The sequence below is a fragment of the Mobula hypostoma genome, chromosome 10 (genome assembly GCF_963921235.1).
Source record: "Mobula hypostoma chromosome 10, sMobHyp1.1, whole genome shotgun sequence".
In the NCBI taxonomy this organism is placed as follows: Eukaryota; Metazoa; Chordata; class Chondrichthyes; order Myliobatiformes; family Myliobatidae; genus Mobula; species Mobula hypostoma.
In genome coordinates, this window is record NC_086106.1 from 43638810 (window position 1) to 43655184 (window position 16375).

General features: G+C 42.1%; 1 protein-coding gene across 5 annotated transcripts in view; it reads left to right on the plus strand.

The window, feature by feature from the left end:
• Positions 1 to 16375, plus strand: part of brwd3 (bromodomain and WD repeat domain containing 3) — a 278952-nt gene that overhangs the window by 117339 nt on the left and 145238 nt on the right. For all 5 annotated transcript variants that reach the window (XR_010019491.1, XM_063060431.1, XM_063060433.1 and 2 more), the window contains exons 23-24: positions 578 to 749; positions 8028 to 8144. Coding sequence is in view for 4 of the 5 variants with exons in the window: in XM_063060431.1 (XP_062916501.1) it covers positions 578 to 749; positions 8028 to 8144 (289 nt within the window). In the remaining variant the exon portion in view is untranslated. The remainder of the gene's footprint in view (positions 1 to 577; positions 750 to 8027; positions 8145 to 16375) is intronic.

Genomic DNA, 16375 nt, shown 5'->3' on the forward strand with positions numbered 1-16375 from the left:
AGGTGTTTGATAATTGAGGTGCCAAGGACACTTTACTTTCTGTTTGTATTCCCTGATAATATGGGTGGTATTTTTAAGAAAATCACTTGTTTCTCAATGTTCCATATGAGGTTTGGGTGCCATAATGGTGTAGTGGTTAGTGCGACACTATTACAGCTCGGGGTGTTGGAGCTTTGAGTTCAACTCCAGCATCCTCTGTAAGGAGTCTGTATGTCTTTCCTGTGAAAGTGTGGGTTTCGTCCGGGAGCTCTGGTTTCTTTCCACAGTTCAAAGAAGTACCTATTAGTAGGTTAATTGGTCAATGTAAATTTTCCTGTGATTAGACTGTGGTTAAATCAGTGGATTGCTGAAGGAGCGGCTCGAAGGACCAGAAGGGCCTATTTTACCAACACACATCAAAGTTGCTGGTGAACGCAGCAGGCCTATTTTACGTTGTTTCTGTAAATAAATAAAAAGTTTGAGTCTGAAAACATACTGTAATGTTGTAAGCAGATGTTTCACTGACTAGAGCAGCCATCAGAATTATGAAGGTTGGTCTTAAAATCTTATTTTGTTTTTCTTAACATTCAAAATCTAGTGATTCCTCAAGTGAGTATTCAGATTGGACAGCAGATGCAGGCATTAACTTGCGGCCACCTAAGCGACAGGTGAGGCAAATAGTAAGGCACAACAGTAGCAGCTCTGAGAATGAAAAGATGGATAAAAGATTGCCTGCAAAACGTAAGAAATCCAAACAGTCCAAACAAAAGGTAACTTTTCTGACAATTTCTACCTGACTGACTGAAGAATTTTTGTATTGATGTTATATTATGGATACAAAGTGTAATCTAGAGTACAGCAGATAACTCCTTTAAGTCAGCATACATTTACAATTTAATTAACCCACTTGGAAATTATATTAGACAAATCAAATTGTTTAAACAGTAAGTTCCATATTCAGCTTTTACTACTGAATAGTGTGTTTTCAGTTGGACTGACAGAAACATAAATGAATGTCTTTAAGATATTGTAAATTTTACATCAATAATGATAAATTGCTTGAAGTGATATTTTCAACTAGACAGCTCAGTGGATCAATGAGTAAATCGAGTTTATTGCAAGGTTAATTCTTTCGATATATCCTGCCCATTGATCAGGACCACAATGACCAAGATCTTTAAATGGAAGTATGTATTCTGTTGTGCAGTGAACTAGTGTGAATAATTGTTTGGAAAGCTGTTAGATATTTTAATGTATTATCTGTAAGATGCACAAATTTTAAATGCCAGAAAAGTCATATCCTTTGCCCCATTAGAATAGTCCTATTATAAAACAGGGATCAAAATAGCAATTTTAGCAAGGTTGTTTTGGGCTAAATCATTGTTTAAGCAAATGATGTAATCTTACTGTGCAGAGCATTTGGTTAATGTACTAAACACGAGCAATCATACAGCACAGATTCAGAAAATTACCTCTTAACTTTTTATAGCTTCTGAAGAATTTATGTTGAGATTATAAAAACAATTTATTTACCTTTTCTCTGTTGATAGGAGTAGAATACTGTACTGTACAGTCTTCAGCACGTGCTAAAAAATTCTGTAAAGTGAAGATACTGTCAAAAATAGTGAAAAGTTTGTAAATATCAAAAAAATTACTATAAAGAGTAAAAAAAAACACTAAACAAGTCAGGCAACATACATCAAAGTTGCTGGTGAACGCAGCAGGCCAGGCAGCATCTATAGGAAGAAGCTCAGTCGACGTTTCAGGCCGAGACCCTTCGTCAGGACTAACTGAAGGAAGAGTGAGTAAGGGATTTGAAAGCTGGAGGGGGAGGGGGAGATGCAAAATGATAGGAGAAGACAGGAGGGGGAGGGATGGAGCCGTCTTCTCCTATCATTTTGCATCTCCCCCTCCCCCTCCAGCTTTCAAATCCCTTACTCACTCTTCCTTCAGTTAGTCCTGACGAAGGGTCTCGGCCTGAAACGTCGACTGTGCTTCTTCCTATAGATGCTGCCTGGCCTGCTGCGTTCACCAGCAACTTTGATGTATGTTGCTTGAATTTCCAGCATCTGCAGAATTCCTGTTGTTTGCGTTTAAACTAAACAAGTCAGTATTTGCTGTGACACCCTTTGCATTTAGAAACATAGAAACACAAATACAGCACAAGGCAGGCCCTTTGGCCCACAAAGCTATGCCGAACATGTCCCTACCTTAGAACTACCTAGGCTTTACCCATAGCCCTCTATTTTTCTAAGCTCCATGTACCCATCCAGGAGTCTCTTAAAAGACCCTATCGTTTCCGCCTCCACCACTGCCGCTGGCAGGCCATTCCATGCACTCACCACTCTCTGCGTAAGAAAAACTTACCCCTGACATTTCCTCTGTACCTACTTCCAAGCACCTTAAAACTATGCCCTCTCATACTAGCCATTTCAGCCCTGGGGAAAAGCTTCTGACTATCCACACGATCAATGCCTCTCATTATCTTGTACGCGTCAATCAAGTCACCTCTCATCCTCCGTCGCTCCAGGGAGAAAAGGCCAAGTTCATTCAACCTCTTCTCATAAGGCATGCTCCCCAATCCAGGCAACATCCTTGTAAATGTCCTCTGCACCCTTTCTATGGTTTCTACATCCTTCCTATAGTGAGGCGACCAGAATTGAGCACAGTACTCTAAGTGGGGTCTGACCAGGGTCCTATATAGCAGGAACATTACCTCTTGGCTCTTAAACTCAATCCCACGTTTGGTGAAGGCCAATGTATGGTATGCCTTCTTAACCACAGAGTCAACCTGCGCAGCAGCTTTGAATATCCTATGGACTCGGACCCCAAGACCCCCTGATCCTCCACACTGCCAAGAGTCTTACCATTAATGTATATTCTGCCATCATATTTGACCTAATATGAACCACCTCACACTTAACTGAGTTGAACTCCATGTGCCACTTCTCAGCCCCGTTTTACATCCTATCAATGTCCTGTTGAAACCTCTGACAGCCCTCCATACTATCCACAACACCCCCAACCTTTGTGTCATCAGCAAATTTACTAACCCATCCCACCACTTTCTCATCCAGGTCATTTATAAAAATCACGAAGAGTAGAGATCCCAGAACAGATCCCTGAGGCATACCACTGGTCACTGGCCTCCATGCAGAATATGACTGGTATACAACAACTATTTGCCTTCTGTGGGCAAGTCAGTTCTGGATCCACAAAGCAATGTCCCCTTGGATCCCATGCCTCTTTACTTTCTCAATAAGCCTTGCATGGGGTACCTTATCCTTGCTAAAATGCATATACACTACATGTATGACTCTACCTTCATCAATATGTTTAGTCATATGCGCAAGAAAATTCAATCAGGCTCGTAAGGAACGACCTGCCTTTGACAAAACCATGCTCACTATTCCTAATCATATTGAGCCTGTCCAAATGTTCATAAATCCTGCCTCTCAAGATCTTCTCCATCAATTTACCAACCACTGAAGTAAGATTCACTGGTCTATAATTTCCTGGGCTATCTCTACACCCTTTCTTGAATAAGGGAACAACATCCACAACCCTCCAATTATCTGGAACCTTTCCCGTCCCCATTGATGATGCAAAGAACATCGCCAGAGGCTCAGCAATCCCCTCCCTTGCCTTCCACAGTAGCCTGGGGTACATCTCATCTGGTCCCGGCGACTTATCCAACTTGATGCTTTCCAAAAGCTCCAGCACATCGTCGTACTTAATATCTACATTCTCAAGCATTTCAGTCCACTGCAAGTCATCCCTGCAATCGTCAAGATCCTTTCTCGTAGTGAATACTGAAGCAAAGTGTTCATTAAGTACCTCTGCTATTTCCTCTGGTTCCATACACACTTTTCCATTGTCACACTTAATTGGTCCTATTCTCTCACGTCTTATCCTCTTGCTCTTCACATACTTGTAAAATGCCTTGGGGTTTTCCTTAATCCTGTCTGCAAAGGCCTCTTCTGGTTTTCCTGATTTCATTCTTAAACTCCTTCCTGCGAGCCTTATAATCTTCTAGATTCATATCATTACCTAGTTTCTTGAACCTTTTGTGTGCTTTTTTTTTCTTGACTGGATTTACAACAGCCTTTGTGCATCAGGGATCTTGTACCCTACTATCCTTTCCATGTCTCATTGGAATGTACCTACTCAGACCCCATACAAATATCCACTGAACATTTGTCACATTTCTTCGGTACATTTCCCTGAGAAAATCTGTTTCCAATTTATGCTTCCAAGTTCCTGCCTGATAGCCTCATCGTTCCCCTTACTTCAATTAAACGTTTCCCTAACTTGTCTGTTTCTTTCCCCCTCCATTGCTATGGTAAAGGGGATAGAATTGTGATCACCATCTCCAAAATGCTCGCCCACTGAGAGACCTGACGCCTGACCAGGTTCATTTCCCAATACCAGATCAAGTACAGCCTCTCCTCTTGTAGGCTTATCTACATATTGTGTTAAGAAACCTTCCTGAACACATCTAACAAACTCCACCTCATCTAAATCCCTCACTCTAGGGAGATGCCAATCAATACTTGGGAAATTAAAATCTCCCACCACAACAACCCTGTTATTATTACTCCTTCCAGAATCTGTCTCCCTATCTGCTCCTTGATGTACTGGTTATTATTGGGTGGTCTATAGAAAACACCCAGTAGAGTTATTGATCCCTTCCTATTCCTAACTTCCACCCACAGAGACTCCGCAGACAACCCCTCTATGACTTCCTCCTTTTCTGCAGCAGTGATGCTATCTCTGATCAACAGTGCCACACCCCACCTCTTTTACCTCCTTCCCTATCCTTTCTGAATCATCTAAAGCCTGGCACTTGAAATAGCCATTACTGCCCCTGCACCATCCAAGTCTCTAATGGCCACAACATCCTAGCTGTAAATGCTGATCAACACTCTTAAGCTCATCCGCTTTATTCATGGTACTCCTCGCATTAAAATAGACACATCTCAAACCATCGGACTGAGTGCGTCCCTTCTCTATCACCTGCGTATCCTGCCTTTCGCACTGTCTCAAACTTTTTCTATTTGTGAGCCAATCTCCCTTTCCTCCGTCGCTTCAGTTCGGTTCTCACCCCCAGCATTTCTAGTTTAAACTCTCCCCAATAGCCTTAGCAAACCTTCCTGCCAGGATATTGGTCCCCCTCGGATTCAAGTCCAATCTTTCCTTTTTGTACAGGTCACACCTGCCCCAGAAAAGGTCCCAATGATCCAGAAATCTGAATCCCTGCCCCCTGCTCCAATCCCTCAGCCACGCATTTATCCTCCACCTCATTCTATTTCTATACTCACTGTCACCTGGCACAGGCAGGAATCCCGAGATTACTACCTTTGAGATCCTGCTTCTCAACTTCTTTCCTAACTCCTTGTAGTCTTTTTTCAGGACATCCTCCCTTTTCCTACCTATGTCATTGGTACCAATATATACAATGACCTCTGGCAGTTCTCCTTCCTACTTCAAGATATCATGGACGCGACCAGAAACATTCCGGACCCTGGCACCTGGGAGGCAAACTACCATCCGCGTGTCTTTCCTGCATCCACAGAATCGCCTATCTGACCCCCTAACTATAGAGTCCCCATCCTCTTCCTTTCCCTACCCATCCGAGCCACAGGGCCAGACTCTGTTGCCAGAGGCGCAACCACTATTGCTTCCCCCAGGTAAGCCGTCCCCCCCAACAGTACTCAAACAGGAATACTTATTATTAATGGGGACAGCCACTGGGGTACTCTTTGGTACTTGCTTCTTGCCCTTCCCTCTCCTGACTGTAACCCACTTCTCTGTCTCCTGTAGTCATGGGGTGACCACCTGCCAATAGCTCCTCTCTATCACCTCCTCATTCTCCCTGACCAGACGAAGGTCATCGAACTGCAGCTCCAGTTCCCTAACGCGGTCTCTAAGGAGCTGCAGCTCAACACATCTGGTCAGATGTGGTCGTCGGGAGGCCGGGAGTCTCTACGACCTCCCACATCTGACACTGAGCACAGAAAACCGGCCTTACACACACACTCTTTGTCTTTATTTTAAACAGATAACCTACATGGCCTCGACCATTTATCGCTGAAGCCCCATTGAGCCAAAGCCTTCCCTCTCAGTCTCTCTTTACTCCATCGCCCGCTCCTCTGATGCCCGGTCTGTAAATATTTCTTCCTTTTAAACTCTTTCTGCTGTTCTCACTGGCCGACCTCCATGTGCTTGCACAGTTGTGCCGTGTTCAGACTGCTGAAGAAATAACCATCACCTTTTCAACTCTGCTTGCTTTTAAACTCTTCCCGCTGTTCTCACTGGTTGACCTTCCACGCGCTTCAGTTCAAACTGCCGAAGTAACGGCATCAATTATCTGTAAGGCAATTGCATAAGACATTTGGCTAGTAGGTTGTTCCAAATATCTTGGAGAACTTGCCACAGTTCTTCTGCAGACTTGGGTTGTCTTGCTTGCTTCTGTCTCTCAGCCTCTGATGTTGAGATCAGGGCTCTGTGGAGGCCAGAACAGCAGTTGCAGCCTTGTTCTTCTTTATGACCCTGGCCATGTGTTTGGGGTTATTGTCCTTGATTGATGGTATTGTGTGATAGATGAGAATCTGCATATACTTAGCATTGAGGATTCCATTAATTATGACTAGATCACCAACTCCATTTGCAGATATGCAGTCCCAAAATGCAGAGAACCTTCGCCATGCTTCACTGTTGGCTGCGGCCACTCATTCATGTAGTGCTCTTCAGCTATTCTATGGACCAACTGACTCTTCTTCGAGTAAAAAAAAATTAAATTTTGACCTGTCAGTCCAGAGCACTTACTGCCATTGTTCAGCATCCCATTTCTTCTGTTTTTGTGCGGAGAGTCTCTTTGTTTTGTTTCTGCTTTAGAGGACTAGCAACTCTTCCATAAGAACCGCTTCTGACAAAATTTCTCCAGACTGTAGAGGGGTGTATCTGGGTTCCAGTAGTTTCTATGAGTTCAGAGCTGACAGCAGTGCTAGACATCTTTTGATTTAGAAGGGATGTCAATTTGATGAATCTCTTGTCTGTTGCACCCAGTTTCTGTGGCTGACCACTGCGTTTCTGGCCCTCAGCCTTGCCCGCTTCTTTGTGCTTCTTCAGAAGAGCTTGGACAGCACATCTTGAAACTCCTGTCTACTGCAAAGTTCCTGTTTGGAAGAGACCTTGCTGATGCATGATGACCACCTTGTGTCTTGCCACAATTTGAAAGTTAAACTCACATCTGCCACACCCTCACCTTTTAGTTTTGTTGACCTTCACCCAATTTGATTCTTTCTAACACCCGTTTCTGTTTCAGTTGATCAGTTTAGTTCATTCAACTCATTATGTCATTGATCTTTAGCACCGGCTTGTTATCTTTGTTTAATTATGCACTGGGCTACATACCTAAAAAGTATTCATTTTTATTTAAAAAATGTTCTATTACTTAAATGTTACTTTCTTTAATGAAATACAAAAAAATCTCTAACTTTTAGTTGTTTGGAAAATGAATGTGTGGAAACTTAAAATTTGTGCTTTTCTACTGACACACTAATGAAGAAGACAAAAAATAAGCATCTGAAACAAAATGAATATGAAAAAATCTAGAGTGCCTAAGACTTGCACAGTGCTATATTTTCCAATGTCAAGCGATATTTTACGATAGAACATAAAAATACTTAGCACAACAAAAGGAAACTTTAATTTATTTGTGTTTATGGGTCTTTCGTGCTCTCCCTTATTTAAAGCTGGGTCCATTATTTGGCTTAAAGTTTTCTTTACCACGTCTTATCTCTGCTAGCAAGGATGAAGCTGCTCGTCTAAAATGTTATCAGTATCTTATATTGAATAAGCAGATTTACATTAAGATGTGTGCTTTTAAATTAGTAAGTATATTCTCCTTGTGATGGATTGATAAATAAACCTTTAGTTCCTGTTTTCATTTTATGCATAGAATGGATCATTTCATATCCAATCCTATTTCACATTCATATCTTGCATAATAGAGGCAAACTTTCACACACTTTGTCCTTTTCTAGAGGCCCAGTGAACTTCTTGCATTGGCAGGTGTGCCTGAAGAAGAATGGATTCCTCCAGTTTGGATCAGAGATACAGTTCCACGCCGGTCACCATTTGTACCACAAATGGGTGATGAGGTGAATGTTTTTGTCCTTTTCAAACAGAACACTACAGCACAGTACAAGCCCTTCAAACCAATGCTGTGCCAACCTATATAAATGTATTCCATGATCGTAGAAAACCTAAAGAACAATACAGGCCCTTTGGCCCACAATGCTGTACTGAACATGTACTTAACTTAGAAATTACCTAAGGCTACCCATAGCCCTCTATTTTTCTGATCTCCATCCAGGAGTCTCGTAAAAGACCCTATCATATCCGCCTCCGTCACCGTCGCTGGCAGCTCATTCCATGCACTCACCACTCTCTGCGTTAAAAAAAAAGATGTCACTTACCCTTGACATCTCCTCAGTAGCTACTTCCAAGCACCTTAAAACTGTGCCCTCTCATGTTAGCCATTTCAGCCGTGGGAAAAAGCCTATGACTATCCACACGATCAATCTAACCCTTTCCTCCTGCACTGTCATTGACCCTTCCCCAACCCCCACCCTGCATTTTTTTTACATTCAGGTGATTTTCTAAGAGTCTATTAAATGTCCCTGTTGTTTCAGCCTCTACCACTATTCCCTGCAGTGTAATCCAGGCACTCGCCAGTCTCTATGATATCTATCCTAAACTTTCCTCCTCTATCTTAAAAACAGCTGTTCTCGGTGGGGGTTAGTGACGCTCTCTACTCTATCTAAGCCTTTCATAATCTTGTATACATTTATCAAGTTATTTTTCATTCTCTGTTTCTCAAGCTTTAGTTCACTCAACCTTTCCTGGTGATTCATATTACCTAGTGCAGGTAGCATCCTGGTAAATCTCCTTGAACCCTCTGTAAAGCTTTCACATCCATCCTATAATGAGGCAACAAGAGCTGACACAGTACACAAGTGTTTTCTAATCAATGTTTTATTGAGCTGTAACATTTCCTCATTACTCTTGAACACCCCGCCCCCACAATAATGAAGGCCAGCATGCCATATACCTTCCCAACCAACCTATCAATATGTGGCAACTTTGAGGAATCTGTAGACCTAGACCCCAAGAACTCTCTTTTCCTCCAGACTGCTGATAACCTTGTACTCAGCCTTCAAGTTTGATCATCCAAAGTGTATTACCTTGTCTTTTCTGGATTGAACGCTTTCTGCCACCTCACTGTCCAGCTGTGCACCATAGGAGCAGAATTAGGCCTTCTGGCCCATTAAGTCGGCTCTGCCATTCCATCATGGCTGATTTACCTCAACCTCATTTTCCTGCCTTTTCCCCACAAAGCTTTTAATGCGCTGATAGATCAAGAACCTGTCAACCTCCGCTTTAAATACACCCAGTGACTCGGCCTCTACAGCTGTCTGTGACAATGAATTGCACAGATTTGCTGCCCTCTTGCTGAAGAAATTCCTCCTTATCTCTGTTCCAAATGGATCTCCCTTTATTTTGATTCTGTGGCCTTGGGTCCTAGACTCCCCAGTTTCGGAAACATCCTCTCCCATTCTGTCTCGGCCTTTCACTATTCCATAGGTGTCATTGAGGTTTCCCCTCATTCTATTAAACTCCACTGAGTACAGGTCCAAAGCTTTTCATCAAACATTCTTCATAGGTTAACCCTTTCTTTCCCAGAATCAATCTCGTATACTTCCTCTGGACCCACTCCAATGCTAGCACATCTTTTCTCAGATAAGAGGTTCAAAACTGTTCACAGTGCTCCAATTGAAATCTGAAGAATGCCTTGTAAAGCATTACATCCATGCTTTTATATTCTTGTCCTTTCACAATGGCCTTCCTTACCACCGACTCAACCTGCAAGTTAACCTTTAGAGAATACTGCACTAGGATTCTCAGGTCCCTTTGCATCACTGATCATTACATTTTCTCTCTCTTTAGAAAATAATCTATGCCTTTATTCCTTCTACCAAAGTACATGATCGTACACTTCCCAACACTATATGCCATCTGCCTCTTCTTTGCCCATTCTTCTAATCTATCCAGGTCCTTCCACTGACTCCATGCTTCCTCAACATTACCTGCAAATTTTGCCAAAAAACATCAATTCTGTTATCCAAATCATTGACATATAACATGAAAAGATGTGGTCCTAATAGTGAGTGCTGTGAACTAGTCACCGGCAACCAACCAGAAAAGGCCCCCTTTATTCCCACTCTTCGCCTGACCTATAATTTTCTCCTTTTCCTGCCTCCCTCCCCTCTTGAAGAGTGGAGTGACATTTCCAATTTTTTATTTCCCCTGGAATCTTTCCAGGACCTAGTGATTCTTGAAAGATCACTGTTAATATCTCCACAATCTCTTCAACTACCTCTTTCAGAACCCTTTCAGTCATCTGGTCCAAGTGACTTATCTACTTTCAGACCTTTCAGCTTCCCAAGCACCGTAAGACGTAGGAGCAGACTTAAGCCATTCAGCCCACCGAGTCCATTCTGCCATTTGTTCATGGCTTATCTCAGATCCCATTCAACCCCCTACACCATATTCCTTGATCAATCAGGAATCTATCAACTTCTGCTTTTACTATGCTAGCAGACTTGGCCTCCACCATAGTCTGTGGCAGAGCATTCCACAGATTCACCACTCTTTGGCTAAAAGAAAAAATCCTCCTTAATTCTGTTCTTTAAAGTTGCCCCTCGGTCTTGAGGCTGCGCCCTCTAGTTCTGGATACCACCCACCAGAGGACCACCCATCCACATCCACCTTCACCTTATCAAGTCCTTTCAACATTCTGTAGGTTTCAATGAGATCGCCACGCATTCTTCTAAATTCCAGTGAGTACAGGTCCAAAGCTACAAACACACCTCATAAGTTAACCCCTTCATTCCTGGAATCATCCTTGTGAACCTCCTCTGAACTCTCTCCAATGCCAATACATCCTTTCTGTGATAAGAGACCCAAAATTGTTGATAATGCTCGAAGTGAGGCCAAACTAGTGTCTTATAAAGCTTCAACATTATCTCCTTGCTTTTATATTGAAATATGCCAGCATTGCATTTACTATAGACTGAACCTGTGATTTATCCTAAGTCCCTCTGCAACCAGAAAAGGCCCCTTTTATTCCTCCTCGCTGCCTCCTGCCTGTCAGCTATTCCCTATCTATGCCAGTATATTTCCTTAATAACACTGTACAATTTTAACCTGTTAAGCAGCCTCATGTGAGGCACCTGATCAAATGCCTTCAGAAAATCTAAGTAAATGTTATCTACTGCCTCTCCTTTTGTCCACCCTGCTAGTTACTTCCTTGAAGAACTCTTAACAGATTTGTTAGGCAAGATTTCCCTTCACGGAAACCATGCTGACTTTGACTTATTTTATCGTTAGTCTCCAAGTAACCTGAAACCTCATCTTTAATAATGGACTCCAACCCTTTCCCAACGACTGAGGTTAGGCTAGCTGGCCTATAACTTCTCCTCTTTTGCCTTCCTGCCTTCTTGAAAAGTGAAGTGACGTTTGCAATCTTCAAGTCCTCTGAGACCATGCCAGAATCAAGTGATTCTTGAAAGATCATGACCAATATATTAGTTATCTCTTCAGCAATCTCTCAGGACTCTGGGATTTAGTCCATCTGGTCCAGGTGACTTATCCACCTTAAGACCTTTCAGTTTGCCTAGCACTTTGTCCTTTGTCCTTTGCAATGGCACTCACTCCTGCTCACCGACACTCACAGACCTCTTCCACAGTAAGGACTGCAGCAAAGTACTTAGTTAATCTGCCATTTCTTTGTTCCCCATTACTACCTCACCAGCATCATTTCCCAATGATCCAATATCAACTCTCACCTCCCTTTTACTCTTCATATAACTGAAAAATTTTCAACATAACCTCTGCAATTTTGAACTCAGTACCTCGATTAATAAAACCAAGTATTCCATAAGCTTTCTTAACCACTCTATCGACCTGTATCGCCACTTTAATGGAGTTATGAACCAAGATCTCTCTGCTTAAGAACATTGTTGAGGGTCTTGCCTGCTTATATTTGACCTACCAAGGTGCAACATTTCACATTTATCTGATTTAAAATTCATCTGCCTTTACTCAGGCCATAACTGCAATTGATCTATATTTCGCTGTATTCTTTGCCAGTCTTCTGCACTATCCACAACTCCTCCAAAATTGGTATCATCCAGGTCATTTATATATTGTGCATCACAAATAGCCGAGGCCCCAGCACAGGTCCCTATGGAATTATTAATTTCAGATCAGCTTGACTAAGTCCCTTCAACCTTCCTCTGTCTTCTGTGCACAAACCAGTTCTGAATCGAAACAGCCAATTCACCACAGACCCCATGCATATTCATCTGGATTAGTCTCCCATGAGGAACTTTGTCTAACCCCTTATTAAAATCCATGCAACATCCACTGCTCTACCTTCATCAATCTCTGTTGTCAACTTGTTTAAAAAAACTCAATTAAGTTAGTAATTTACGACCTGCCCTGCACAAAGCCATGCTGGCTCTCTCTAATTAGGCCATAGGTTCCAAATGCTTATATCCCTTAGAATTTTCTCCAGCAATTTCCCTACCACTGACGTTTCCAGGATTTTCCCTTGCTCCTTCTTAAATAGAGGTACGTTAGCCACTCGCCGGTCCATGGGGACATTTCCTGTGCCTAGAGAGGACACGAAGATGCTGGTCAAGGCTTCATAATCTTGTCTCTTGCTTCCCTCAATAACCTGGGGTAAATCCTATCAGGCCATGGGGACATTTTCATGTTAATGCTCATCAGGAGGCCCATCACTTCCTCCTTCTTGACCTCTAAACACCCTCACATATTTATACACAGCACTAATCTGGTCTTTAACTTCTTTTTCCTTGTTAAGTACTTGAAGCGCTCATTAAGTACCTCACTCAGATTTACAGCATCAAAGCAAATGTTCTTTATCCTTGAGTGGTCCCACCCTCTCCCTAGTTATCCGCTTGGTCTTGATGTATATATAGAATGCCTTAGGATTCCATATAACCATATATAACCATATAACAATAACAGCACGGAAACAAGCCATCTTGGCCCTTCTAGTCTGTGCTGAATGTTTACTCTTACCTAGTCCCACCGACCTGCACTCAGCCCATAACCCTCCATTCCTTTCCTGTCCATATATCTATCCAATTTAACTTTAAATGACAACATCGAACCTGCCTCAACCACTTCAGCTGGAAGGTCATTCCACAGAGCTATCACTCTCTGAGTAAAGAAGTTCCCCCTCATGTTACCCCTAAACTTTTGCCCTTTAACTCTCAACTCATGTCCTCTTGTTTGAATCTTCCCCGCTCTCAATGGAAAAAGCCTATCCGCGTCAACTTTATCAATCCCCCTCATAATTTTAAATACCTCTATCAAATCCCCCCTCAACCTCCTACGCTCCAAAGAATAAAGACCAAACTTGCTCAACCTTTCTCTGTAACTTAGGAGATGAAACCCAGGTAACATTCTGGTAAATCTCCTCTGTACTCTCTCAGTTTTATTGACATCTTTCCTATAATTCGGTGATCAGAGCTGTACACTATACTCCAAATTTGGCCTTACCAATGCTCTGTACAATTTTAACATTACATCCCAACTCATATACTCAATGCTCTGATTTATAAAGGCCGGCATACCGAAAGCTTTCTTCACCATCCAATCCACATGACATTCCACCTTCAGGGAACTATGCACCATTATTCCCAGATCCCTCTGTTCTGCTGCATTCTTCAATGCCCTACCACTTGCCATGTATTTCCTATTTTGATTAGTCCTACCAAAATGTAGCACCTCACATTTATCAGCATTGAACTCCGTCTGCCATCTTTCAGCCCACTCTTCTGACTGGCCTAAATCTCTCTGCAAGCTTTGAAAACCTACTTCATTATCCACAACGCCACCTATCTTAGTATCATCTGCATACTTACTAATCCAATTTACAATTTACTAATCCATCATCCAGATCATTACTGTATATGACAAACAACATTGGACCCAGTACAGATCCCTGAGGCACACCACTAGTCACCGGCCTCCAATCTGACAAACAGTTATCCACCACTACTCTCTGGTGTCTCCCATCCAGCCACTGCTGAATCCATTTTACTACTTCAATATTAATACCTAACAATTCAATCTTCCTAACTAACCTTCCGTGTGGAACCTTGTCAAAGGCCTTACTGAAGTCCATATAGACAACATCCACTGCTTTACCCTCGTCAACTTTTCTAGTAACCTCTTCAAAAAATTCAATAAGATTTGTCAAACATGACCTTCCACGTACAAATCCATGTTGACTGTTCCTAATCAGACCCTGTCTATCCAGATAATTATATATACCATCTCTAAGAATACTTTCCATTAATTTATCCACCACTGACGTCAAGCTTACGTCAGTTGCTTGGTTTACTCTTAGAACCCTTTTTAAACATTGGAACCTCATGAGCAATACGCCAATCCTCCGGCACCATCCCTGTTTCTAATGACATTTAAAATATTTCTGTCAGAGCCCCTGCTATTTCTACACTAACTTCCCTCAATGTTCTAGGGAATATCCTGTCAGGACCCGGAAACTTATCCACTTTTATATTCCTCAAAAGCACCAGTACTTCCTCTTCTTTAATCGTCATTCTTTCCATAACTACCCTTCTTGTTTCCTTTACTTTAACAATTCAATATCTTTCTCCTTCGTGAATACCGAAGAAAAGAAATTGTTCAAAATCTCCCCCATCTCTTTTGGCTCCGCACATAGCTGTCCACTCTGATTCTCTAAGGGGCCAATTTTATCCCTCACTATCCTTTTGCTATTAATATAACTGTAGAAACCCTTTGGATTTATTTTCACCTTACTTACCAAAGCAACCTCGTATCTTTTAGATTTTCTAATTTCTTTCTTAAGATTCTTTTTACATTCTTCATATTCCTCGAGCACCTCATTTACTCCATGCTGCCTATATTTATTGTGGATATCTCTCTTTTTACCAAACCAAGTTTCCAATATCCCTTGAAAACCATGGCTCTGTCAAACTTTTAACCTTTCCTTTCAACCTAACAGGAACATAAAGATTCTGTACCCTCAAAATTTCACCTTTAAATGACCTTCATTTCTCTATTACATCCTTCCCATAAAACAATTTGTTCCAATCCACTCCTTCTAAATCCTTTTGCATCTCCTCAAAGTTAGCGGTTCTCCAATCAAAAATCTTAACCCTGGGTCCAGACCTATCCTTCTACATAATTATATTGAAACTCATGGCATTGTGATCACTGGACCCGATGTGCTCCCCATCACATACCTCCGTCACCTGACCTATCTCATTCCCTATCAGTAGATCCAACACTGCCCCTTCTCTAGTTGGTACCTCTATGTATTGCTGCAAAAAACTATCCTGCACACGTTTTACAAACTCCAAACCATCCAGCCCTTTTACAGTATGGGTTTCCCAGTTTATGTGTGGAAAATTAAAATCTCCCACAATCACAACCTTGTGCTTACTACAAATATCTGCTGTCTCCTTACAAATTTGCTCCTCCACTTCTCGCTCCCCATTAGGTGGTCTATAATACATCCCTATAAGGGTTACTACACCTTTCCCATTCCTCAATTCCACCCAAATAGCCTCCCTAGACGAGCCCTCTAATTTATACTGCTAGAGCACCACTGTAATATTTTCTCTGACAAGCAATGCAATACCTCCCCCTCTTGTCCCTCCGATTCTATCACACCTGAAGCAACGAAATCCAGGAATATTTAGATGCCAATCACATCCCTCCTGCAACGGTGCTTCACTAATAGCTACAACATCATACTTCCCGGTATCAATCCATGCTGTAAGCTCATCCACCTTTCTTATAATGCTCCTAGCATTAAAATAAATGCATTTAAGAAAATTTCCACCTCTTCCTCTCTGTTTATCACTAACGGTGCAAACAACATTACTATTTTCTTTTTCTTGCTTCTCCCCTACATCTGTTCCTACACTCTGGTTCCCCTCCCCCCCTTGTATCTAGTTTAAATCCACGGGAGCCTCTCTAGCAAACCTACCTGCAAGAATATTTGTCTCCCTCCAGTTCAGATGTAAACCATCCCACCGGAACAGGTCCCAGCTTCCCTGGAAAACTGCCCAATTATCTATGAATCCCTCCTGCACCATGTCTTCAGCCACGTGTTGATCTGAGCTATCTTACTATTTTTAAACCTGCCTGCAAGCGGCACTGGTAGCAATCCTGAGATTGCTATCCTGGAGGTCTTGTCCTTTAACTTGGTGCCTAACTCCTTAAACTCACCTTTCAGGACCTC